The following is a 24,012-nucleotide window of genomic DNA, read 5'->3' on the forward strand; positions in this document are numbered from 1 at the left end:
GAGTGGAGGACGCACACAAAGGAACATTATACTTCTAACCGAGGAACATACAAACCTGCATTTTGTGAGCTCATCACGTGCTGCAAGTAGCTCTAAAGCATCCATAATGTGCCAATCGTTTTCACCCCTAGATACTGTGCAAACAGCACGAGGGCAGGGACACGTGACACAAGCCAGCACCTCAAACTCGTGGCAGGAGTGTACACACAGCAGAAAGCTCTGTGCAAACTACTGAAGGCGTTGCGATTTCTCCCCTCCAAGTGCAATACAGTAAATTTGCTGCATGAAAAACCAGTGAGACGAAAACCTGAAACCCTGAAACCACAGGGGGAAATCAAGGAGGCGGGATGGAATGTTGAAAAGCAGTGACTGGCCCAGAGGGGAGGTTAACACACTCGCTGCTCAATCTACGCAAACACGAGATGCTTTTACCATCACGTGTGGAAAAAGTACATGTTTCATGCGTCAAAGAAAAGGAAGTTACAACCACCCTTGGTCAGGCTCAACAATTCCGTGACCTCACGCTGTTTTAGTCAGCTTATCTACCAGTCTTTCACAAACGTCCCTCCCAGCTCTTGTTGAGAACGGACGAGATTCCAGCTCAGACCAAGGACTTGAAAGAAGATATCGAGCCTGTTATCTTAAACAGCGTTTTGACGTTGAAGTGGAGCTGCAGCTTCAGCTACCCTTCACCCATCTTTGGCCACCCAATGTCAAGGCACCATTTTGCTTCCTCCCAATGAGGATCAAGACCGAACGTTTACTTACCAAACCCATCACTGGGGCACTTCAAACCAGGAGAGAAGCCCTGGGGAGGGCTGGGCTTGGCCATGGTCACAGCTAGGCCTGACACGCGGGACGTTCCCTTCAGCTGCATCATCACCCTCCTGGAACACAGAAAACATGAGTGGAATTTTGAATTCATTAACAACCTCTTACAGTTGAGCACATGATGATAATTTTGATCAAAATAACCAACTTATCCCTTTTTCATTATCTTCTACATAAGATTACGCCCACAGCAACGAGGAGAAAACTTCAACCACTTCTTTCCCGCTCTGCCCAGGAAGAGACATGACCAATCTTAATCACGTTATTTAATGAACTTTAGTATCTGCTGGTGATGAACACAGCAAGAGAATTCACACAGAACAGAGCCCTTCCAACCGCAAAAGAGCCCATTTAAGAAGAAATAAATTCAGGCACTAAAACATACGTTTCAACCTCAATATAGTTTGGTGCAGTCAGGTCTGATTCTGCCATCTGTCATTTGAAAAACGACATTTTTACCACCAGATTAAGGACCCAGAGTGGTCTTGGGGGCTCACGTCACCCTGGGAAGGTAAAAGCTGATGGTGACTGACCTGTTGAAGAGGTTCCCATCCAGCAGTATCATGTAGGGTGGGTGTGGACCATCAGCAAGCACCCACTTCAGGTCTTCCTCCTCTTCAACCACGTGGATCACTCCCGTGTCTCCGCTGATGGAGGCTGCAGAAAGGGAGCACGCCCTTTGTGTCACAGCGCTCTACTCCCTTCACATCCTCAAACCGCCCCAGAATAGAATCATAGAGCCATTTAGGTAGGAATAGACCTTCAAGAACATCAAGTCCAACCAAACCATGTCCATAAGTGCCACCTCATAGAAACAGTGTCATTTTGGTTGGAAAAGCCCCTCAAGGTGATCGAGTCCAACCATAACCTAAATCTAGCACTAAACATGTACCTGAGAACCTTACCTCTGTGTATTTCAACCCCTCCAGGGCTGGTGACTCCAGCACTGCCCTGGGCAGCCTGTTCCAATGCCCCACAGCCCTTTGGGGAAGAAACGATTCCCAAGATCCAACCTCAACCTCCCCTGGCGCAACTTGAGGCCGTTTCCTCTGCTCCTGGCGCTTGTTCCTGGGGAGCAGAGCCCGACCCCCCTGGCTCCAAGCTCCTTTCAGGCAGTTCAGAGATCAGAAGGTCTCCCCTCAGCTCCTGTTCTCCAGCTGAACCCCCAGGTCCCTCAGTCTCCATCACACTTGTACTCCAGCCCCTCACTGGCTTTAAGGGCAGAGCGATATGTTCCTAAGGGCTTTATGGAAGAACAACTCACAGGATTAAAGGGCTAGAGGAAGCAATTTGGTGAAGTGATACCATTTAGCCGAAGCAGGACAGAAAACAGTGGCTTTTAGTAGAGGAAAAAGATGCTGAAGGGCGTACATTAAGAAGTAAGCACTGTGCTTTGAAAGCATCTTTTGTTTAAGCTCATCAGAGCACTTAAGGACCTTCAGATAACTACGGGCCTCCTGTGACTGAACAGAATAAGAAAGAACAGGAGGAAACTGCAGCGTGAAATCGAAAAGAACTCGGAGGAGCCAGAAGCAGCGTCAGCGATCACAGCCACAGAGCCAGGTTAGTGCTGCCGCTCTTCAACGAGCAAAGATCGCACATTCAGGAACCCGGAGCTCAAAGACAGCTCAGCACGAGCCGCAGAAGAGCACGGGGGGAGGTAAAGGGCAAACAGAGCATGGCAGCAAAGGGGGACAAGAAACAAAGCAGGTCCACTGCTCAGCATTTTGCCCTGTCTGAATGAAAGCAGACAAAGTGCTTTCAGAAGAATCTCCTGATAAAGTCAAGCACCTTGTCAATCGCTGCGATTAATAACCGTTGTAACTAATGGGCACTGCCAGTGTCAGGGCAGCAGGGCGGCACACAGCCGCCTGCCCAAGCCCTGGGCTCGCAGCAAAGGGCGGCAGCGGTGTCAGAGCACCTCGTGCCCTCAGACACCTGCCAGCCCAGCGCAGCTGTGCCGCCCCGCGGTGGCACCGCCACGCTCTGCCGCGGGGAGCGGCCGAGGGAAAGCAAAGCCCAGCTGTGCGTAAAACACCGACTCACACGAGGCCCCTTCTACACCAACTTGGGCCCAGAATCCTGCCTGAGCAGGGCTCTAGAGGCACAGAATGTCCTGAGCTGGAAGGGACCCACACGGATCATCGAGTCCAACTGCTGTCCCTGCACAGGACACCCCACCGTGTGTCTGGGGACGCTGTCCAGTCTCTTGAACACTGTCAGTTGGGCTGTGGCCCCCCGGAGCCCGTTCAGTGTCCAGCACCTCTGGGAAAGAACCTTCTCCCCGTGTCCCACTGCCCCCCCCGACACGTCTTCCAGCGCAGGGCACAGCCACGGCAGGAAGTTCTGGCGCCCCACTGCTGTACTCACACTGGCAGCCAATCTGGTGGGTGGCATTCAGGAGGCGAACGCACGGCGCAGTTTTGTTCAAGGGGATGTAGATCTTCCTCTCCACCGAGTTCCCCTGGCAGGAGCCTGAGGATAAGATGCAGCCCCGCCTCAGAGGGAGCCAAACCAGGGGCTCCCCGCGCCTCAGAAGGCTCTCCCCGGCTCAGGGTGGGGAAGGGCGAGCCCCTCCACAGCTCGGAGGGGGACACCGAGGGCTCCCAGCGCCGCCATGTCAAGGGGGCCAGGCGGGGCCCTCCCCACCTCCGCCCCAGGCCTACCCCGTCCCGCCCTCCTCCCAGCCCGCCTCACCCGCCGCAAGCACGGCGAGCGCCAGCCCCCACCAGGCCGGGAACGGGGCGCAGTAGCTCCCAGCCGCCGCCTCCATCCCCCGCCCGGCCCCGGCTCTCCCCGCCGCCATCTTCCCAGCCTTTCCGCTTCCTCGGCCGCGCCCGGGCAGCGCCGGAAGCCGCTCTGCGCAGGCGGGAGGACTGACACTCGATGCTCGGGGAGGTGGCGGCAGCGGAAGTCGGCTGGTGGCACGTCCGGGCCGCTGACGTGGCGGGCCGGGGCGGCGGCAGCGGCGGGCGATGCTGACCAAGTTCGAGACCAAGTCGGCCCGGGTGAAGGGTAACGGCGGGACGGCTGAGGCCGTGGTGGGCCCGGGGGCTCTGCCCGGAGCTCTCTCGGGCTGCGCCGGCTCTCCGGGCTCCCCGGTGCGCGGAGGCCTCGCTGACGGGTCTCTCGGTGCCTCGCAGGGCTCAGCTTTCACCCCAAGCGGCCGTGGATTCTCACCAGCCTGCACAATGGCGTCATCCAGCTGTGGGACTACCGCATGTGCACCCTCATCGACAAGTTCGATGAGCACGACGGTCAGTGAGCCGGGGGGCTGCTGGGTGTTGGGACCTGCTTGTGGGGCAGAGTGAGAGGAGGAAGGGAGGCTGAGCCCGAGGCTCCTTGGACTCCTCTGTGTTTTCGCGGGACCAGCTCACTGCTGCTGAGCTTCATAGAATCAACAGATAAGTTTGGTTGGAAAAGCCCCTCAAGATCATCAAGTCCAACCGTTCTCCCACCCCCGGTAGTACCCCATGCCCCTGAGACCCTCATGTCCGTCTGTCCAACCCCCCAGGGCTGGTGACTCCAGCAGTGCCCTGGGCAGCCTGTTCCAATGCCCCACAGCCCTTTGGGGAAGAAATTGTTCCCCAGATCCACCCTCAACCTCCCCTGGCGCAACTTGAGGCCGTTTCCTCTGCTCCTGGTGCTTGTTTCTGGGGAGCAGAGCCCGACCCCCCTGGCTCCAAGCTCCTTTCAGGCAGTTCAGAGATCAGAAGGTCTCCCCTCAGCTCCTGTTCTCCAGCTGAACCCCCAGGTCCTTCCTCTGCTCCTCATAACACTTGTGCTCCAGCTTTGCTTGCATATGCGTAAATTGGGGTAATAATTTTGTTTCTAGTGTGAAAATGACCCTGTAAATAGAGATCTGGAAGTTCTGGATGTTTTGTGATGCTTTGTTGCAGGCGTGTTGATGAAAAAAAGGCACGTTTGGGAGTTTGATCTCAGACTGTCATATAACGTTTCAGCATGACGCTGGAGCTCTTAGTTTGCCAGTAGCAGCAGGCGTGGGGAGGGCTGTGAACTGCCGTTTTTTAATGAGCTCAAGGGGCTGCCCCAGCTGCCTTGCTGTGTCCAACCTGCTCTTCCTGTTTGCAGGACCTGTTCGAGGTATTGATTTCCACAAGCAGCAGCCTCTCTTTGTTTCTGGAGGTGATGATTATAAAATAAAGGTAAAGGTGTATCCCTTTAGCTCTTTTTCTCTCAAAGGCATTGCCTAGGGAAGGGAACGTGGAAAGAAACTGGTTAAAAGATGAGAAAGTGTGTGGTGGGGAAGGGAACTAGTTTTGGCGTATTTAAGTGCTCCTGTGTCATAGACATTAGAGGTGAGTGCAGCGAGTTGAGTCTCTGTAGTGTTAGAAACACATTTGAAAAAGGAAGTGAGTGGCTTGAAGTTGAACTGAAATCTTGAATCTCTTGGAAAAGGACGGAAAAGCTCTCGGTGGTGGAGCCGCTTAGAGCCGTTGTTCTGCTCCTGTCTTGTGCAGGTCTGGAATTACAAATTGCGCCGGTGTCTCTTCACTCTGCTCGGGCACTTGGATTATATTCGCACAACGTTCTTCCACCATGTATGTAAGCTCCTCGTGCTTTCCTGGGCGCTGGGTGTCTGCTCCCTTTGCTAAAGCAATTGTGCTGGATTTGCTGTTTTGAGGCTGCTCCAGCGGTCATAGCCTTTTGTAGAAGTGTAAGAGACATAAATTCTGCTTCCAAGAGCTTAAATGAGATTTAAAATGGGTAGTTTCTGGGGATAGTTGGAAAATATCCTGCGGGGAGGGAATGTCTGAGATGTGTGCCATTTCATATAAGCATATTTTGTCTTTCTAGGAATATCCCTGGATCCTGAGTGCTTCTGATGACCAGACCATTCGGGTCTGGAACTGGCAGTCCAGAACTTGTGTTTGGTAAAATGAATGGGCACTTTAAAAAGTAGCCGGACTGTTTGGGGATGAGCTGTGAACAGAACCGACAACTGATCTGTCCTGAATCTGATCAGTCCTGAATCTTTCTGTCAGTCTTTTCCTCATTTATTCTGATGCCACTAGGCCTGTATTCATAAATTCGTGTGTTGTTTGGTTGAACGTTTTTTGGAGGTTAAAATGATACATGTCGGCACCAGAGCCTGTGGAGTTCTTGATATCAGAAAGTCGGCCCTTGAGTGCTCTTTGTAGGAACAGAAGTGCTGGTGTTGGGATGCGGTACCTCTGGAAGAGCAGCGTTTAGCAATGCTGTGTCATCCCTCCCCAGACTGAGCTTCTTGTTGCGGCTGCAAATTTGAATTCTAATGATAATACATTTTATGTTTAAATGGTATTTTCTGTCTCTTTTGTTGTAGTGTGCTGACAGGACACAACCACTATGTGATGTGTGCCCAGTTTCACCCCTCCGAGGACCTGGTGGTGTCAGCCAGCTTGGATCAGACCGTGCGCGTTTGGGACATTTCGGGTGAGCTGCCCAGGTGGAGGGGTTACCCATGGCGAAATCCCCTTCAAAACTGCAACTGCTGGATGCAGACTGAGGCAGGAAGGAGCAGGTTGGGCCTGAGAGCAGGAGCCTCAGGCAGAGAATTAGGAAATTCCCTATTGGTGGGGACTAATTCCCCTCCACTTCCATGAAGTTGTAGGATAGTGCCTGGAAGGGACTTCTGGGGGCCACCTTGGCCACCCTTTTGCTTGAAGCAAGTCTTCTGCAACGGTAAATGAGGTGAGCTGTGGTTTTGTGCAGCCAAAACACCCTCTAAAGATGGGGATTTTGCAGCCTTATCTCCCAGTCTGATTTTATAGCCAACATAAGCAACGAGTATTGCAACAAGTGACATAGTGTGACTTGGAGCGTGATTTTAGAACATTCTGGATCACTTTTATCCCCTTGACAAACTCGTGGAGGCAGCAGTAAGTCATTTGTTCTGAGAGAAGGAAGAAAAGACCTCTGTATGGGTTGCCGAAAGGGAAGCGGTGAGGGGCTTGGGCTTTCCTTGGTGGCCCTGTTGTGGGCGGTGACAGGGAGAAAATGTGAGTGGGAATTCTGTCAACATTCAGCCTGCTTGTCTGCTTTCTAAATGAAGAGTGGAGCAGGAGCGGCAAGACAACAATCCAAAGTGCTGATATCTTTGCTATTTCTTAGGTCGTGCCGAGGCTGCAGGGTGACTTCGTGGGGTGAAATCCGGTTCCTAAAGGAAAAATTAGGAGCGAAAAAAATGCCAGATGGAGATGAGGGACAGGTGGGAGGGAGGGAAGGGCAGGGCTGCTGGGGCTGTGGCACAGAGACCCGTCATCCGCTCTTGCCGTTGCAGTTTTGGTTGGGCATGCAGCGTTACTCGTAGTGCGCGCTCAGACGTGACCAGCTGTGTCAACACTAGGGGCATTTAAAACCTGTCCCCCTCTCTACTGCCAGCATGGGGAATTTAATAGCTCTTGTGCTCTTTGCCGCTGCATTCTCCCACAAATGCGCTCTCTCAGCAGAGTTCCAGCTGCCAAATTGGTTTGGAGATAGTACAGCCCTTTTTTTTCCCCTCTCAGCTGATGTGTGATGGGGGATTGTAGAGACGTGCTGAATTATTGACTCAGCTGCAGCTCCAGTCAGACGTGACACTGTGAGAATGCCAGCGTGCAGAAAACCTACAGAGGATGAGAAACGGACTCAAAATACATTCCCTCCCTCCACAGTTTTTCGCCCAGATTACTTACGGCCTTTGCGGGATTCTGTTCTGGCTCTAGCAGTCTCCCAGGAAGGATTATTTCCCCATTTAGTTTGATGTCTGTTGTTGATACGATCCTGCTCACAGAGGGCAGCATTTGGTGTTGAGCTTCCACTCCATTTCTGAACCCTGCTGTTAACTTGCACCTTCTGCTGACATCAATGGGAATTTTCTTCAGCAGGTTTTGGCATTATGAGCACTGGGGTTTTTTGATGTTAAATGAGTTTTCTTTAGAATCAGGATCAGACTTTATTTCCTGTAGTTTTAGCTCCTGAAAATACCTTGTGTCTAGGCACCTTGTCCAAAATGTGTAAGCACGAGGACATCAAAGTGTCTTGGCTGAGACTTCCCTCCCCACCAACAGAGGCACAAGCTCGGATTAACAACGGGGTGAGAGGGAGAAATAAGGATGTATCGGCCCTTTGCTGAGGTGCTGCTGTTTGCACCCCAGTGAGCTGCAGTGAACCCTCCCTGCAACGTGCTGTGTCGCAGACTTCGCTTTTGGTCTGTCTCATCTGAGCTTGTGTGTTTGGAGGAAGTGGAATAGGTTCCTGGATGTTTCTCACCATCTTCTATTCTTTCAGGTCCCCATTTTCACCCAAAGATGTGTGTAAACAGCACAGGGGAGTGCTCAGCTTGTTGGTAAATTAGAAACATTGTCTTGATAATATACTTCTTGCCTCCTCCTCCTCTGCTTCTCCTTCCTCTTTGTTCCACAAGGCCTAAGGAAGAAGAACCTATCCCCCGGAGCCGTGGAATCGGATGTCAGGGGAATAACTGGCGTGGATTTGTTTGGGACGACAGATGCAGTTGTGAAGCACGTTCTCGAGGTATGGTGTCAATGTGTGTGTTCCGTTCAGCCTTTTCAGATTTGTTTAATGAAGTCCCTGTGACACAAATGATTCTCTAAAGTCCAAGAAGAATAGCAGAGGAGGAAAGAGCTAAAACACCGGACTCGGCTCTGCAGAGATACATGTTCTTACAGATTATGGCACTCCTTTTTCTGGGAAGTTTAAAAATGGAAATCTGGAGAAGTTTGTGCTGTAACCAAGCTGATACAGTTGTCTCTATGCTGCCAAAAGCTTAGTTAAATAACAGATGTTATTACCTTGTGTTACTGGAAGCAACAGAGGAGATTATGGTAGAGAGAACCATCTGTAAATGGCTTGTTAAAGCTGGGATGTAGTGCTGCTCTGCTGCCGAGCTTCAGCTTTGTTCTACTGGTGAAGAACAGTATCTGCAAAGCTTATTATCGTGGGCATCTATAAGAATGCTTTTACTATCTGTGAGCATCCAGCATGAGCAGCATGGTGTATAAAAAGGGGGAAAGCTGTGTCTTGGCAAGCCCATCCACAGTCTTTGTTGCTTCATCCTTCCTTTGTTCATTCCGTTCAGTCACCATGCTTCGAGTGACGTTTCTTTTTGCCCGTAGGGCCACGACCGTGGGGTGAACTGGGCTGCCTTCCACCCGACAATGCCGCTTATCGTGTCCGGAGCTGACGATCGGCAAGTGAAGATCTGGCGGATGAATGGTGAGAAGATTCTCCCGCGGGAGCCGGCACAGAGAAGGGGGCTGAGACTTGAAAGTTATGGTAGGACACCTATAGGCTGAACCTGGAGGTAACTTGCGCTTTGCAGACATGTCTGCATGAGAGGTAAATAATCTCCAGCAGCATTGTCTTGCAATCTGAGGAGAGCTCAGTTGTCTAGCAAACACCTTTAGCTGCCTCTGATTTGCAGGCACTGCTGGGTGGAAACTTGCAGGAGTAGAAGAGCTTGACTCGGAAGTGTTTTGAGTATGCATCAATGGATTAAGAAAGGGAGATGATTTGGGAGCCAGGAGTGGTCGTGCTCTTGTCAGCTCAGTCCGTCTCAACTGTGGCCCCTTTGGCAAACTGATTTATTTGTTGTTGTTTTCACTTGAGCTGTGCTCGTGGTTAAAAAGTGACCTTAAGTGTAAAGCGCAGAGAATGATCAAACAGCTGTCAGCCAATGCAGACACTTTACTAAAGTACTTGGCGTTTTCCTGCTATGGCAGTCCTTAGCCTGTTTAAGTGTTCTTTTCCTCATTCTTTTCAACTTTTGGTTAGAATCGAAGGCCTGGGAGGTTGACACATGCCGGGGCCATTACAACAACGTCTCGTGTGCTGTCTTTCACCCGCGGCAGGAACTGATCCTCAGCAATTCGGAAGACAAAAGCATCCGTGTCTGGGATATGTCTAAACGGTGAGTGCTTGTCAAGCATCTGATGCAACCTCATTATAAAAGTTTTTACATGTTATGAAAGGCCTACGGTGATTTCTAGAGAAACTGGACAGTAGCAACTCTTAAAACAGCACTAGCATTTGAGAATTGAGGAGCGAGAATTCGTGTTTTGAGCATTCTCTGTCCCTTTGAGACACATGCTAAGGGCAAGGCTTGTAGTTGTCTGAAAGCAAGCAGAAGGCAAGGCGGCTGACTTCTCTAGTGATACTGCTGCTGAAAGTGTGTTAAATGGAAATACATTATTTGACAGAAGGCTTTGAAGACTGTTTTGAACTCTCAGTGGACTCATGCTGAATACTGGAGATGGTCTGTATGACAAAGCTTAGGATCTTCATTTTGGGAACTGGAGTTTACGCCAGGGTTGCTTTATATTTGCTATTCCTTCTCTTGCACATTTAGCACGGGCGTCCAGACCTTCCGGCGAGATCATGATCGCTTTTGGGTATTGGCTGCTCATCCCAACCTCAATCTCTTCGCAGCAGGTAAAAAAAAGACGACCCGTTCAGTGTCTGACAGGTTGTCGTTGAAGAGAAAATGTATTCCACATAGGAAATCCGTATAGGATGTGCATTTCTTTAGCATGCTTTGTTGCAGAACATACTGACTTGCAGATGCTTTTACTAAATGTATTGTTGGGAAAAGATCCTTGTTGAACTTCCTGCAGTGTCTGAGGGCCGTGAGCAGAACATAGTCTCGTTTGCCAGCTGCAGTTCAAGGCTTAGAACGAGACAGCCTCTGCATTAGCTACCAGAATTCTCTAAGGCTGAGAACAGGTGGGACACATCCCAGGGGACCCAGTGATGCTAAAGACATGCGTGACAGCAGGGCAGAGTGTTTTTAGAAAGGTGTCGGATCTCAGATTTGTGGAATGTGTACGGGTGGGAACATGGCCCTTAGCGAGGAAACAAGTGCAATCTCTTAACTCAGTGTGGCCGAGGGGTAGCAGACGTGGCTGGAAGTCACTGGTCTTTTTAGTTCTTCCTTGGTTTGAAAGACGTGGTAGTGTCACCTTCATAATGAGAAAATACACAGGATTTAATTCATGTTTTAAGTTCTTCTGTGCCTCTTCTCAGGCCACGATGGTGGCATGATTGTGTTCAAACTGGAGCGGGAGAGGCCTGCTTATGCCGTGCACGGGAACATGCTGTACTACGTGAAGGACCGTTTCCTCCGCCAGCTTGATTTCAACAGCTCAAAAGATGTTGCTGTCATGCAGCTGCGAAGGTGGGAGATGGCTGCTCGTTGTGTTACAAGAGGTGTTGCTAGTATCCTGAATCCCATACTAGTTTTGCGCTTACAGATATGTCATATTGTTGTATTCACATGCCTCAGTTTCAGCCAACTCTTCCATCATACGAACTTAAAAAACCTACAAGAAGCTTTTTCAGTCAGTTTTTATCTGTGCGTAGATATAATGTTTTTTGTAACATTAAGTTTGAAATAATTTCAAACTGAAATACCAGTTCTTTGGTTTATGAGACGCTGATGTTCTTACAGTGTTTCCAAGTGGTTTTGATCCAGGAAATTAAACAAAACTTAGCTTTTCCGAGACTTGGTGTATTTCAGAAAATGAAGAGTGTTTATCAGAAGATGGCTCTTGATCCACTCTAACTTTTCTTTGTTCGTGACCCGTCTTCAGTGGTTCCAAGTTCCCTGTGTTCAACATGTCATACAACCCAGCCGAGAACGCCGTCCTTCTCTGCACGGTGAGTCCATTTGGTTGCATGGTGTGCTGAAGAACTTCCCGTGAGGCTGGGAAATCCTATCTCAAAACGTTTTTTTCGTCTGCAGAGAGCCAGCAACTTAGAGAACAGTACTTATGACCTGTATACCATTCCCAAGGATGCAGACTCCCAGAATCCGGATGGTAGGCATTTCTTATTTCACATTAGTCCTTGTGAGTGTTTATTACTGTGTAACTGTCCCATCCTCCGCTCCCCAACTGTGTGTGTTATATATAAAAAAGCTCCATTGCTCTAAGCCTCTCTCGTTGGACTCTGTTTCCCAGTGCCCCTGCAGCACACATCATTTGGCAGGATTCCTGCTCACTATATCACACCACACTGACTTGAAAAATTCATGTTCATCCCAAACTTTTACTGCTACAAATATATATTTTATAATTTTGTTATTAGGAACTTTCCCTCTTTCCCTTTCTGCTCAGCAGGCAGCCTTCCTGGCTCGTCAGCAAAGATGGATTTTAGTCAGATAGGTTTTGTTCTAAAAGCCTTTATGTTCTGAACAAGTGGCTGTAAAAGTGACAGCACCAGGATGCCAGTAGTCGTTATTCCTCTCAGCAAATTCCAGATCAGTTTTGGGCAATTTACAAGTCAAAACATGATTTAGAAAAAAAGAATCATTCTTTCTCCTAACTATGAATTCCATTTGGAGTCTGAAGCTCCAGCTGGTTCCTCCTGCCTCTGCCGCCACGGCACTAAAGAGTTTGAAATGAGTGGGAGTGATGGACGAGGGAGACTGGAATGCAGTTCACTCGGTAAAGATTTATTGGTTTCTCTGGATCTAATGAAGGGAAGATTTCTTTGCTGAGTACGGTCAGCAGGTGTATTTGGGGAGAGAAAGAGAAATAGAGCCTTTTAGTAACTTTATATAGCTTAAACATTACTGAATATGTTTCAGATATTTAGGTGGAGTGAGGCATTTGAAGCTGACTTGTCTGGGGACACTCGGCTTGTGACCCTTTAAATGAGGAAAGGGGCTGTTCTTCTTCCAGAGGAAGAAATGTCATTACCTCATGAAAACTGCGAGCTCATAATGCATTTGCAAGAATAGCATAAAATTTAATGGACTGATAAATACCTTCTCCAACAAGCTGCTGTGTTCACAGCCTTCTCATGATCTCCAGGACTATCATGTAGATATTTAACACATGCCTTGGAGTTGCCATCCTCATGTCTTCTGCTTATTTACCCAACCTACAAGGGAAACTAAGCTTTCTTACCGTTCTTTAATTCCGGGTAATATATTTAAATAGTTTTCTGCCTGATCTACAGTCAGTGTTAAAGACTTGAAACCAGTAAAAATGTTGAGTTGTGGGGATTCTGAAAATCAGGTGAAGTTGCCATCAGAAAACTCCAAGCAGAGCTGGGAGTTGAATTCAGACAAGTGTTCCTTGTGTTGGGTTGTAAATGAGGGCTGAGACAGTTCACATTTAATTCCTCGTTTATTTGGATGTTGATCTGCCACAAATAGCACTTTGCTTGGTGAAATAGCACTTGGTGTGGTGTGTGAGGCTCCGAAGCCGCTCGTGCTGGGCAGCGGGAGGACTGCTGCAAAAAGAGGCTGGAAACCAAAGTTTTATTTTACCAAAAGAGCAACAGCTCTCTCGCTTTGCTTCTCTGTTCTCTTCTGCTGCTGCGAAAGCCACCTCCGCACCTGAAGCACGTCCTGCAGTGCTGCTCTGTCTGTGCACCTGACACGCCGGCCGTTTGTGTTCGCTTTTTAAAAGCAGGAGCACAGCTGCGTGCTGGGGAGGGTGCAGCCTTTCTCCTCCAGCTCATTACACCGCTTTGCAGGGGGGTTGCATTGAAGCTGGGACCCTCACTGCTCAGTTTGTTTGGCCAACGAGGAGGCTCTTGCTCGTTAGTTTGACAGACGGCGCTGTGGCCCAGGGTGGCTGGCTCCCGCGCCAAGCAGCGGCGCTGGCAGGACCGACGGCCACTTGTCTTGTGCCTTGGCTGGGGAGAAGGGCTGCTGCTGGCCACGCTCCCATCTGCAGGGACATCGGGGTGGAAATGAGCCTCGTGAATAGCCTGGGGTTAAATAGGAACTAGTAGGAGGCGGCTCCGATGGCCAATATGGGATCAAACAAGACTGACTAATGTGTTGCTGTAAGAGCCTGCCAGAGGTTTTATTGACTGCCTGTGTTTTGCTCTTCCCCAGCCCCCGAAGGGAAGCGTTCCTCTGGGCTGACAGCTGTGTGGGTCGCTCGGAACCGCTTCGCAGTCCTGGATCGCATGCATTCGGTAAGGGGACAAGCTCTATGGGGCCGTCCTTTTAACAGGATATTTTGTCATTTGGAAGCATGCAGATGGAAAGTGGGGAGATCGGGTTAATGGATTTTGGAGATCAGAGTAGACTGGCAGGGCATTGTCAGGGTGAGCTGCAGGCACACATGAAGAAATACAATATAGTGAAAATGTAATGAGTTGAAATATTATTGAACTCCTTTGAGAGCAGATCTTACCTTGGTTGCTGATGCCTGCTGCAGCAGGTGAGTTCAGGAATGAATGCTGACCAGAACAGGGCTGGGAAGCCACCCAGGCCATGTTCACACCATGAAATTAATGTGGAAACAGGGAAAATACAGGTTTGGTTTTTATAAAGCTCTTTGTTCTCACGTACGGAGTACAATAGGAGAAAGGGGAACGACAGTCATGGGAAGTTTTCCCTGCTTGAATTTACTTGATGTGAAGGGGAAGACGAGTTTTGCTCTTTGCCCCATGGAGGATGTTGTATTTTTTTTAATTTAGGCTGTGGTTAGTTGGTTTGGTTTTTTGCTTAGTAAATTCAAGTTTATTTCATACCTGTTCTGTTACTCCTCCCTTCTTTCCCTTTCTCCTCTTACCTTTCTCCTGTCTCAACCTCCACATTTCCTTTTTCCAGCTACCCTGTGTTCTCTCTCACTTTTCCCTGATATTTACATTGCTCAGATACTCACTGGAGAGGGGGCTCGCGAGTTGATCAGCCCAGCTAGTCCTGGCAGCGGCGAGCCGGACAAGAAAGGCCGCGCTGCGTCTGCGCCCCGGCAAACCCGCGGTCGGGTTTCTAGCACGATAAAGTCCCATCCTGCAGGAAAGGCTAAGGCTCTTTTTTTGGCCTCTTGTCACCGAGGTTTAGCTACACGAAAATGCCGAGTTCAGATAATCCTGAATTTCTTTGTAGACTCTACCTAACTGTAGAATTGATCTAACTGTCCTGTGCTGTTATGTTTCTTCTCATCAAATGGCAGATCCTCATCAAAAACCTGAAGAATGAGATTACAAAGAAGGTGCAGGTGCCAAACTGTGATGAGATTTTCTACGCTGGCACAGGGAACCTGTTACTGAGAGACGCAGACTCCATCACCCTATTTGACGTGCAGCAGAAGCGGTGAGATGTGGTCTGCTGGGAGAAATTTTAATATCGTAATCCTGCTGGCTGCGTCCTCGGGGGACAATAACAGCTATTAATGCACTCTAGAATGTAGCATCAGCTGCAGGCTGTGTCAGACTGCTCCAAACCACAGCTCACAACTGGTACAAAGAGCAGAGTGCGAACGTAGCCAAGGTGCAATTGATGCTGCAGGCATTGTGCCGTTTATTTATCACAGGGAGATGTGTGCCATAGCCTTGTAAATCCTGCGACTGCAGAATCAGGTGCTATGGAAGTGGAGGGAAATGAATAAACTCAAACTAAGTCAAGCTAAGCCTGCCTGATTTCTTGTCCCTTAGATTCTATATCTGCTCAAAACATTCTTGAAGCGGAGTGTGGCAGCCGATTTGTGCTGGTATATGTGTTGCTAGCCACAAAGGCAAGGAATTGGTGCTTATTGCCGTCTTTGTAGGCTTGAGAAGGCTCTGGATTATCTGCAGATGGATACAGTCCATGTTGATCACTTGCATCTCAGAACATGCCTCATGACTTTAATTTCCTTATTTTTATGCCTTTCTTTTTCTAGTATTGTTTGGGAAGTCGCAAATATATTAGCAAAGCAAATGCTGCTTAGAAATATCTTATTTCCCTTGTTCTGTTCAATCCATCCCTAAAACCCCATCAGAAATCCAGGTTTTGAAGTCAATTGTCACTTCAAGTGTATTTGTTACTGCACAGATGTGGAGAGAGGTTTATTTTGCTGAGCTGGACTGCAGAGACACGCAATTCTGCCTCATGATTTTATAGCTTCAGAATTGCAAAAAGGAGCTTCAGAGCATCTGCAAAGCGGGTTCAGGGTGTTGGGTTCTGGTAGTTCTTGCACAGCTTGGTCACCTTGTTCAACTCTGATGTCAGCGCTTTCCCTTTCCAGAACTCTGGCCTCTGTGAAGATCTCCAAGGTGAAATACGTCATCTGGTCGGCTGACATGTCTCACGTCGCTCTGCTGGCAAAGCACGGTGAGCAGGGCAGGGGGGCACAGTGTTTCAGATCCTAGCGCACAGCAGCTCCTTCCTTGCTTGGGAACAGGGCCCCTGATTGTGTGACCTGCTAGAGAAACCATTCGTTGTGGGGGCCAGCAGTGAGGGTGCAGCTGAAGACCTTCACAGTGTGGGCCCTTTCTTCAGCAAAACCTTCCTGCAAGCTTGTGAAACAGAGGATTTCTTGTACTCCTCAAAATGATCCAGCTAATCCCTTTTATAAAACAGAGGCACATGGTGACCATTTTGGTTTTTGCCATCAACTCCTTAGTGTCTGACTCTTTGAATATAGTCCCTGTTGCTGGGACTATGGAAGAGACATGTTGTTATTCTGAGGCAGATTTGTAACAGTAGAGGGTTCCCTAGCCTTTCTTTTTTTGGCTTTCCTCCCCAGCCATCATGATATGCAACAGAAAGCTGGAGTCACTGTGTAATATCCATGAGAACATCCGTGTCAAGAGCGGTGCCTGGGATGAAAGCGGCGTTTTCATCTACACCACCAGCAATCACATCAAATACGCTGTCACCACAGGGTGAGTCTGCGAGTCGTGCACTCAGTCCAGTCCTGGAACTACTGGACCTTGTGCACACTACCATGGGGGTTTGTTTGTAGATGCCAAAGGTGGTGCTTCTGAAATGGCACTTTTATTACAGTGTGGACATACCTAAAGAGCTAAATACTCGTGTTTGGTTGCTTACCTGGTGCACTGGTATTTTATCGCTGGGCTGGATGGCTGCGCTTTTTGACTGGGGTTTGTTTTTATAAGTCAGCCTAAAATAACACACAGAGTGCAGGAGCCTTTTTGAGGTAGGGGATGTGGTCATACAGATACGTTGTGTTGGCACATGTGTCACACGGGTGTTGGCGTAGGGATCACGGAATTATCCGCACCCTGGACCTGCCTATCTACGTGACCCGCGTAAAGGGGAACAACGTCTACTGCCTGGACAGAGAGTGCCGCCCCAGAGTCCTCACTATTGATCCCACAGAATTCAAATTCAAGCTGGCATTGATCAACAGAAAGTACGATGAGGTGAGGTGGCATGAGAAACCCTGCACTCTTCCTTGACTGTGGCCTGAGGATGTAGAAAAAGTCCTCACAAGTGGTGGCATCAGCTTCAGTGCTTGGGCCTTTTCTTTGCAGGTGCTGCACATGGTGAGGAATGCGAAGCTTGTGGGCCAGTCCATCATTGCCTACCTGCAGAAAAAAGGCTACCCCGAGGTGGCACTGCACTTTGTCAAGGATGAGAAGACCCGTTTCAGCCTGGCGCTGGAGTGTGGCAACATTGAGGTGAGGTGACAGTGGTGCTGTGACAACGGCACGGCCTTGTAGGGCACCACTTGCAAACCTTACTTTTTGCTGCAAGGAGGAGGAGTATGGAGAAGACGAAATATTAGTTGGGAGTGATAGTGTCGCAAAACCAGGATTTTGTCACCTGGTGTGCAAAACCAAAAATGAGTTATTGTTTATTACAGAGTTGCGTAAGCCTGAGTGCTGGAATAAAGCCAGCACACCAGAAAGAAAAGTAACAGCCCTTATATACAAAATCTTATCGCTACATTCACATTCGAAAGAGCCAGTTGGTGACACGTTTGCGTATTGCATTACATAACCCCTTTAGCGTATAATGAGCAACGTTCAGCTAAAAGACACTTATCCAACAGCAGTGTTTGGCTAAGGGACACTATCCGACAGTCTCAAGATATGTGTTAAAACAAGACTCGACTAACCGTGCGGGCTACCGCATGTCTAAAGCTGCAAGGTCAGTCTCTCTGATGAAGTATTTTTCAAGTCACCCTTATCTCTGTAAGACTGACCTAAAACTGAAGGGATTTACGTATCTTTGGGTTAGCAATTGCAGCCAGGATTCGTTCTTTTAAGTGATAATGACAACAGTAGAGTTGAGAATGATAGCAGCCCTGCTAAGGCCCAGCCTCTCAGCCGGGGCAGGATTTGGTGCAGTGATCCTTGTAATCCCATGCTTTCCATCACAGGCATTATCAACAGGAGCCTGCAGAGAAAAGTGCTCTCTGGAAAGCCCTTGTCACTGTGTCACTTCTCTCATTAGATTGCTCTGGAAGCAGCCAAGGCTCTGGATGACAAGAATTGCTGGGAGAAACTGGGAGAAGTGGCATTGCTGCAGGGAAATCACCAGATTGTGGAGATGTGCTACCAGCGCACCAAGAATTTCGATAGACTCTCCTTCCTCTATCTCATCACTGGCAATCTGGAGAAGCTTCGGAAGATGATGAAGATAGGTGAGTGCCAGGGTGCTGGCAAAGAAGAGCGAGATAAGAAGATCTGAGTGTTATTCCTACAGGGAAATAACACCCATAACTTCCCAAAGTAGAAGATACTGAGACTTCATTTTTCCTTGGTTTTAGCTGAGATCCGTAAGGATATGAGTGGCCACTACCAGAATGCCTTGTACCTAGGAGATGTGGCAGAGAGAGTGAGGATCCTGAAGAACTGCGGGCAAAGTGAGTAATATCAAACTGATGTGGGGAGGTAGTTGGGATGAACAGTAGTTTCTGGAGGCAGATCAATATAATCCCTTCCCTGAGAAATTGATTCAGATGAGCACAAAATAACCCAAGAGCTTGAAAACCATCCAGGAGACCCGAGTCAACTGTAGATGATATTCAAATGGTCAGTCATTGACTACACCTTCTAGTGACACCCCTAAAGGTGTAATTCTGCACCTTGCTGTGCTGCTTATCTTTCCTTTGTGACAGTGTGGCCATGTGTGCTGCTATGGGAAGTTTTTGTTTCTCTAGGCAATGAAGAATGTCCACTCATGTTAATTATATTTTATTTCAGAGTCTTTGGCCTATCTCACGGCTGCAACTCATGGTCTGGATGAGGAAGCTGAAAGCCTGAAGGAGACATTTGATCCCGAAAAGGAAATGGTTAGCAGACTGACTAATGCTTCCTACTTTGTTACAAGAGCTCTAGAGTTTGGGAATTTGACAGTGGGATCTGGTGTTAGTGTGACTGGCAAGGCAGCTCCTTGCTGAGAGGGAGGAACCGTCTCCGTTCCAGTCACCACTTCTCAGGCTTCAGGCTGTCTGTGCCGCTAGGGGGTGGGTAGGTCAGAGAATCGGATTTTCCTTATGTGGCCTTTAACCGTTTTCTGCTCCTCTCTGGTCAGATTCCAGACATTGATCACAATGCAAAGCTGCTGCAGCCTCCTGCTCCTGTCATGCCCTTGGATACCAACTGGCCATTGCTGACTGTCTCCAAGGGGTTCTTCGAAGGAACAATTGCTAGCAAAGGTATTGCTTTGCACTTGGAAAGCTGCATTAAGCTGGAATATGCAGATTGCAGATATTTGTCTCCGTGGTTCCTGAACTGTTGCTGTTAACCTCACAGAAGCTGGAATCCAGCTCACGTGGCATTTACACCATCTTTGGCAAATCTCTCAAATCTTTGGCCTTCTACCACAAGATGGGACTTGACAATTAGAGAGGAGGGTGCTGGCCTAATGCAGTTCTTTACTTAACACCTGACCACCTCAGAAATGAGTAAATGGAGGATCCTGCCCTTTTTGCAGGCAAAGGAGGAGCCTTGGCTGCTGATATTGATATTGACGCTGTTGGCACTGAGGGCTGGGGAGAAGATGCAGAGTTGCAGCTGGATGAAGGTGGGGGAATTTAAGAGTTTTTCTTGCAGAAGTGTAAGGGTGCATCTGTGTAAGAGCTCTGACTATTTCCCTCTGCCCACTCCATCAGATGGCTTTGTGGATGCTGGAGAAGGCTTTGGAGAGGAAGGTCTAAGTAAAGGACAAGAAGATGGAGGTGGATGGGAAGTTGAGGAAGATTTGGATCTTCCCCCTGAACTGGTAGGAGGCTTCTGAAGTAGCCCAGTTGTAGCAATGACAGCTTGTAGTGGTGGGAGAAATGTGTTCTGGGCTTCTTCAGAGACTTGGTCACCATAGCTGCAGCCAGCTCTGATTTCATCTGGATGCTGGAGACTTCCATGATACTCACTGCTCTGCATGTTCCCCCAGGATGTTCCTGCAGGTCCAGCAGGAGCAGCTGAGGATGGATTCTTTGTGCCACCCACCAAGGGCACCAGCCCTGCTCAGGTAACAGCACAGATCTTTTCATTGTCATTCTCAGAAACAGTCTAATTTGGCACTTCTTTTTTTGGGTTCAGTCCTTCTTGTGAACACTTGTGTGAGCACAGCGTAAGAACTTGTTAAGGGGACTTGGGGGTGATGAGGGTAGGTAAGGCTAATGTGCACATGTACACATTTCCTCTTGTATTTCCTCTTCCCTTCTTGTAGGTGTGGTGTAACAATTCTCAGCTTCCTGTGGACCACATTCTGGCAGGTTCCTTTGAGACAGCAATGAGAGTAAGTTTCCCCCTGGAGTTTCTAGGGAAAAAATTGCGTCCTTGTCCCCCATGTGCTGTGATCCAGTCTGAAAGTTCATGTTGTGTCCTTTTGTGAGTCATTTTGTGCATTGTTTTCTCTTTGTATAAAATAAGAGCTGCTGTGAGCCTGAGTTATGTCTGTGCAGCTTTTCTACTGCCCTGGACAACTTTTACTCAGCAGATCAATGTCTTTTTCAGCTCCTCCATGACCAGGTAGGAGTAACAAACTTTGGACCCTACAAGCAGCTGTTCCTGCAGACCTATGCCCGTGGCCGCACAACCTACCAAGCCCTGCCGTGTCTCCCTGCCATGTACGGATACCCGCATCGCAACTGGTAAGCAACCGGGTCAGCTCCTTTTCTCTGCTCTTTTCCTTGTGCTGTCTACCTCCCAGACTCCTTGAGAGCAACGTCTCCTCCCCCTGTTGTGAGTCATGGAATCATGTTGGTTGAAAAGGACCTTAAATATCATCGAGACCAACCTTTAACCTGGGAGGAGCCTTCCTGTTTGCTGGATACGAACAGGGAGCATTCTGTCTTTAGTGGGATTTTTCTGCTGCGAGATGTAAAGATTTTTAAAGAACCACTTTCATTTTTTTAGAGATTAAAACCAGGGTGAGGTAGTTGGGATGCTGTGTTTTCTCAGACTAGTGTTCTGCCTCTGACAAAGCTGCTCTGAGGCATCTAGAGAACCACAGGTGTATTTTTACAGTGATGTCTGGAAGCTGCTGTAGAAAAATGAGCCACACTTCCCAACCTGTGCTAACACAGAGCTGAGTATTGTGGGGGCAGAATTACGGAAGCATGGATGTCTTTAGTACTAAGCTGATGGCCAAGAAAAACAGCGTGGCCCTGGGTCAAAACATTTCTGACAAGTTGCAGACAATGCCTGTGTTCTTGCTGGCCTCTGCAGCGGTGTCATTTGTACCCCCAACCCGTCTTTGGTGCCCCCAGGAAAGAAGCTGGCTTGAAGAATGCCCTCCCTGCCGTTGGGCTGAAACTGAATGACCTGATCCAGCGCCTGCAGGTCTGCTACCAGCTGACCACGGCTGGCAAGTTTGAGGAGGCCGTGGAGAAGTTCCGCTCCATCTTGCTCAGCGTGCCCTTGCTGGTGGTGGATAACAAGCAGGAGATCGCTGAGGTGAGGGGCAGACTCTGTCTGTTGTCTGTGTGCCTGTGGGGCAGGAGGCTGAATGCCTGACTCTGTCTCCCTCTCTGAAAGGCCCAGCAGCTGATTGCTATTTGCCGGGAGTACATTGTAGGACTCTCGATGGAGATTGAGCGGAAGAAGTTGCCCAAAGAGACCCTGGAGCAGCAGAAGCGAATCTGTGAGGTATGGAAACTCTCTGAATTTCCTCACTGGGAGGGAGATGAGGGAGAATCATAGAATAATTTTGGTTGGAAAAGCCCCTCAAGCTGATAGAGTCCAACCGTTAACCCACCCCTGGCACTACCCCATGTCCCTGAGAACCTCATCTCCACGTCTGTCCAGCCCTCCAGGGATGGTGACTCCAGCACTGCCCTGGGCAGCCTGTTCCAATGCCCCACAGCCCTTTGGGGAGAAATTGTTCCCCAGATCCAACCTCAGCCTCCCCTGGTGCAACTTGAAGCCGTTTCCTCTGCTCCTGGCGCTTGTTCCTGGGGAGCAGAGCCCGACCCCCCTGGCTCCAAGCTCCTTTCAGGCAGTTCAGAGATCAGAAGGTCTCCCCTCAGCTCCTGTTCTCCAGCTGAACCCCCCAGGTACCTCAGCCGCTCCATCACACTTGTGCTCCAGCCCCTCACCAGCTCCGTTCCCTTCTCTCAACTCGCTCCAGCACCTCAGGGGCTTTCCTGTAGTGAGGGGCCCAAAACTGAACACAGTATTCAAGGCGGGGCCTTGAATGCAGCATTTTCAGGACATCCAGATTTTCCTGTGGTTGGTAGTGATTATATCCCCACTTTCCCTCCTCCCTGATGCAGATGGCTGCCTATTTCACCCACTCCAACCTGCAGCCCGTCCACATGATCTTGGTGCTGCGTACTGCTCTCAACCTCTTTTTCAAACTCAAAAACTTCAAGACAGCTGCCACTTTCGCCCGTCGCCTGCTGGAGCTGGGTCCGAAGCCTGAGGTGGCTCAGCAGGTATGTCCATGAGGTGCACGGGCAGAAGTACCTGCTGGGGCAGACCCTGTTGGGACTGCTTCCTCACTGCCCCTGTGGCCGATGTGCTTGCTTCTTGCAGACTCGCAAGATCTTGTCGGCATGTGAGAAGAATCCCACTGACACCTACCAGCTCAACTATGACATGCACAACCCCTTTGATATCTGTGCCTCCTCTTACCGACCCATCTATCGTGGCAAACCGGTGGAGAAGTGTCCGCTCAGCGGAGCCTGCTACTGCCCTGAGTTCCATGGGCAGATCTGCCGTGTCACTACGGTAAAGGAGTCTTGGTGTCTGTTACCACCCACTCCTAGTCTGGGGTGTTTCCTTTGAGAATCCCCTGCAGCAGCTTCCCCCGTGCTCCCCCTAAACTGAGCTGGCATGGGTTGTGGGTCAGGTTGAACATCGGAAGACTTGTGAGGTGGAGCAGTTTGGGAATTGGGAGATAACCATGTCGTTTAAAAGTGACCTTCAGGGACTAACATTGCAGCGATCAGCAGCATGCATTCTCAAGAACCATCTAGGCTCTGAGCGCCGCATACGGGGTTGGGCTGTCGAGCTGCTTTTCAGCATAAATCATCTCTCCCTTTTATTCCTCAGGTGACGGAGATCGGCAAAGATGTCATCGGGCTGCGGATCAGCCCACTCCAGTTCCGCTAGGGCTTGTCTGTCCTGGGGAGGTGCTAGATGGGAAGCAAATGGTCCCATTTCACAGCACAGTCTGGAAACTCTGACCTCCCACACCGTTCCAGCGTCTAGTCTAGTCTAGTCTCTTCACCATAGCTGTGCAAGTACTGTCTTACCTGCTCTTCCCCCCCGAGGAATGCTGTCATCAGATTCTCTGCTGCTTCCCAGTCATAGCAACTTACGCTTCTGTTTCCAGATCCAGCTGACATGATTTTTGTATGCATGATTTTCTCAAGGCAAATCTTTTCCAGAGGATAAAGGATTACTCTTGCTGAGTTCCAGTTGCTGCATAGTACACTCTGTAGAAACTGCTTGAGAGGCATCACCTGCCTCTGACATCCTTTAGTGTTTGGCTGCTGCCTGGAGAGCAGGGGGAGCCGAGCCCGGCTCTCGTGGGAGCACAGCGCCGTGTGGAACTGGGGCCAGCGCAGAGCCTGTCCCTGCGCCGGGGCCGTCCTGCTCCCCGCAGAAGTGGCAGCAGAGCAGCTCATCATCCGAGTGCTACTGTTGACTTTTTGTTTTGTTGTCCTAGCAACATTTCTTAAAATGCTCAGCTTCTCTCATGAATAAAGTAAGTTGACCATCTTGATCTTCCTGTCTTGCAGCTCGATTGGTCTTACTGAGATAGAGATTAGACTTAATTTCCTCGTCTCATCTCCCCCGCACCCCCCTAAGCTGCCAGACTTGGAGGGTTTTGAAGTTCACAGAAAATGGAGGCTGTAGTCCTGAAATAATTTATTATGCCACTAGGGGCTGCTTCTGTTGATTATTAGTGTGTAATCAGCATTGCCAGTGCTGAAATTATCCTTATTGGTGATGCTCCTGCCTTTGCATTTACCTTGCATGGTTGTACGATTTAGTACTCGTGTACCATAGTACTTAGGAGGCTGGAGG

The 24,012-nt window shown here is 49.3% G+C and overlaps 2 protein-coding genes across 3 annotated transcripts in view; one reads left to right on the forward strand and one right to left on the reverse strand.

The window, feature by feature from the left end:
- The window catches only part of NCSTN (nicastrin), a 28,766-nt gene extending 25,079 nt beyond the window's left edge, over nucleotides 1-3,687 (reverse strand). The window contains exons 1-4 of one of the 2 annotated variants that reach the window (XM_021282833.2): nucleotides 3,529-3,687; nucleotides 3,202-3,306; nucleotides 1,365-1,488; nucleotides 769-887 (exon numbers count right to left, since the gene is read on the reverse strand). In XM_021282833.2, the coding sequence (XP_021138508.1) occupies nucleotides 769-887; nucleotides 1,365-1,488; nucleotides 3,202-3,306; nucleotides 3,529-3,637 (457 nt within the window). In that variant the 5' untranslated portion in view covers nucleotides 3,638-3,687. The remainder of the gene's footprint in view (nucleotides 1-768; nucleotides 888-1,364; nucleotides 1,489-3,201; nucleotides 3,307-3,528) is intronic. The other variant, XM_005515096.3, reaches the window with a different exon arrangement.
- A 20-nt stretch (nucleotides 3,688-3,707) lies between these two features.
- On the forward strand, nucleotides 3,708-23,707 carry COPA (COPI coat complex subunit alpha). Its single transcript, XM_005515097.4, has 33 exons — nucleotides 3,708-3,846; nucleotides 3,975-4,088; nucleotides 4,924-4,997; nucleotides 5,313-5,393; nucleotides 5,650-5,726; nucleotides 6,158-6,267; nucleotides 8,240-8,349; nucleotides 8,952-9,051; nucleotides 9,610-9,745; nucleotides 10,184-10,266; nucleotides 10,858-11,008; nucleotides 11,424-11,490; nucleotides 11,576-11,651; nucleotides 13,685-13,767; nucleotides 14,754-14,893; nucleotides 15,807-15,892; nucleotides 16,308-16,446; nucleotides 16,785-16,947; nucleotides 17,059-17,205; nucleotides 17,984-18,173; nucleotides 18,300-18,395; nucleotides 18,736-18,824; nucleotides 19,067-19,190; nucleotides 19,469-19,558; nucleotides 19,647-19,756; nucleotides 19,925-20,002; nucleotides 20,204-20,272; nucleotides 20,491-20,627; nucleotides 21,246-21,432; nucleotides 21,514-21,624; nucleotides 22,251-22,412; nucleotides 22,513-22,707; nucleotides 23,032-23,707. Exons 1-33 carry the CDS (start codon nucleotides 3,807-3,809, stop codon nucleotides 23,089-23,091), a joined length of 3,675 nt encoding a protein of 1,224 aa, XP_005515154.1. The 5' UTR covers nucleotides 3,708-3,806; the 3' UTR covers nucleotides 23,092-23,707.
- Nucleotides 23,708-24,012: the final 305 nt, after the last annotated feature.

This window comes from Columba livia, chromosome 28 (assembly GCF_036013475.1).
Source record: "Columba livia isolate bColLiv1 breed racing homer chromosome 28, bColLiv1.pat.W.v2, whole genome shotgun sequence".
NCBI classification, from domain to species: Eukaryota; Metazoa; Chordata; class Aves; order Columbiformes; family Columbidae; genus Columba; species Columba livia.

Bases quoted from the DNA above. Each gene is read 5' to 3' on its own strand.
- COPA (XM_005515097.4), top strand. From the start codon at position 3,807: ATGCTGACCAAGTTCGAGACCAAGTCGGCCCGGGTGAAGG. The intron at 6,268-8,239 runs GTGAGCTGCCCA...TTGTTCCACAAG, and splicing joins GCGCGTTTGGGACATTTCGG to GCCTAAGGAAGAAGAACCTA. The intron at 13,768-14,753 runs GTAAGGGGACAA...ATCAAATGGCAG, and splicing joins TCCTGGATCGCATGCATTCG to ATCCTCATCAAAAACCTGAA.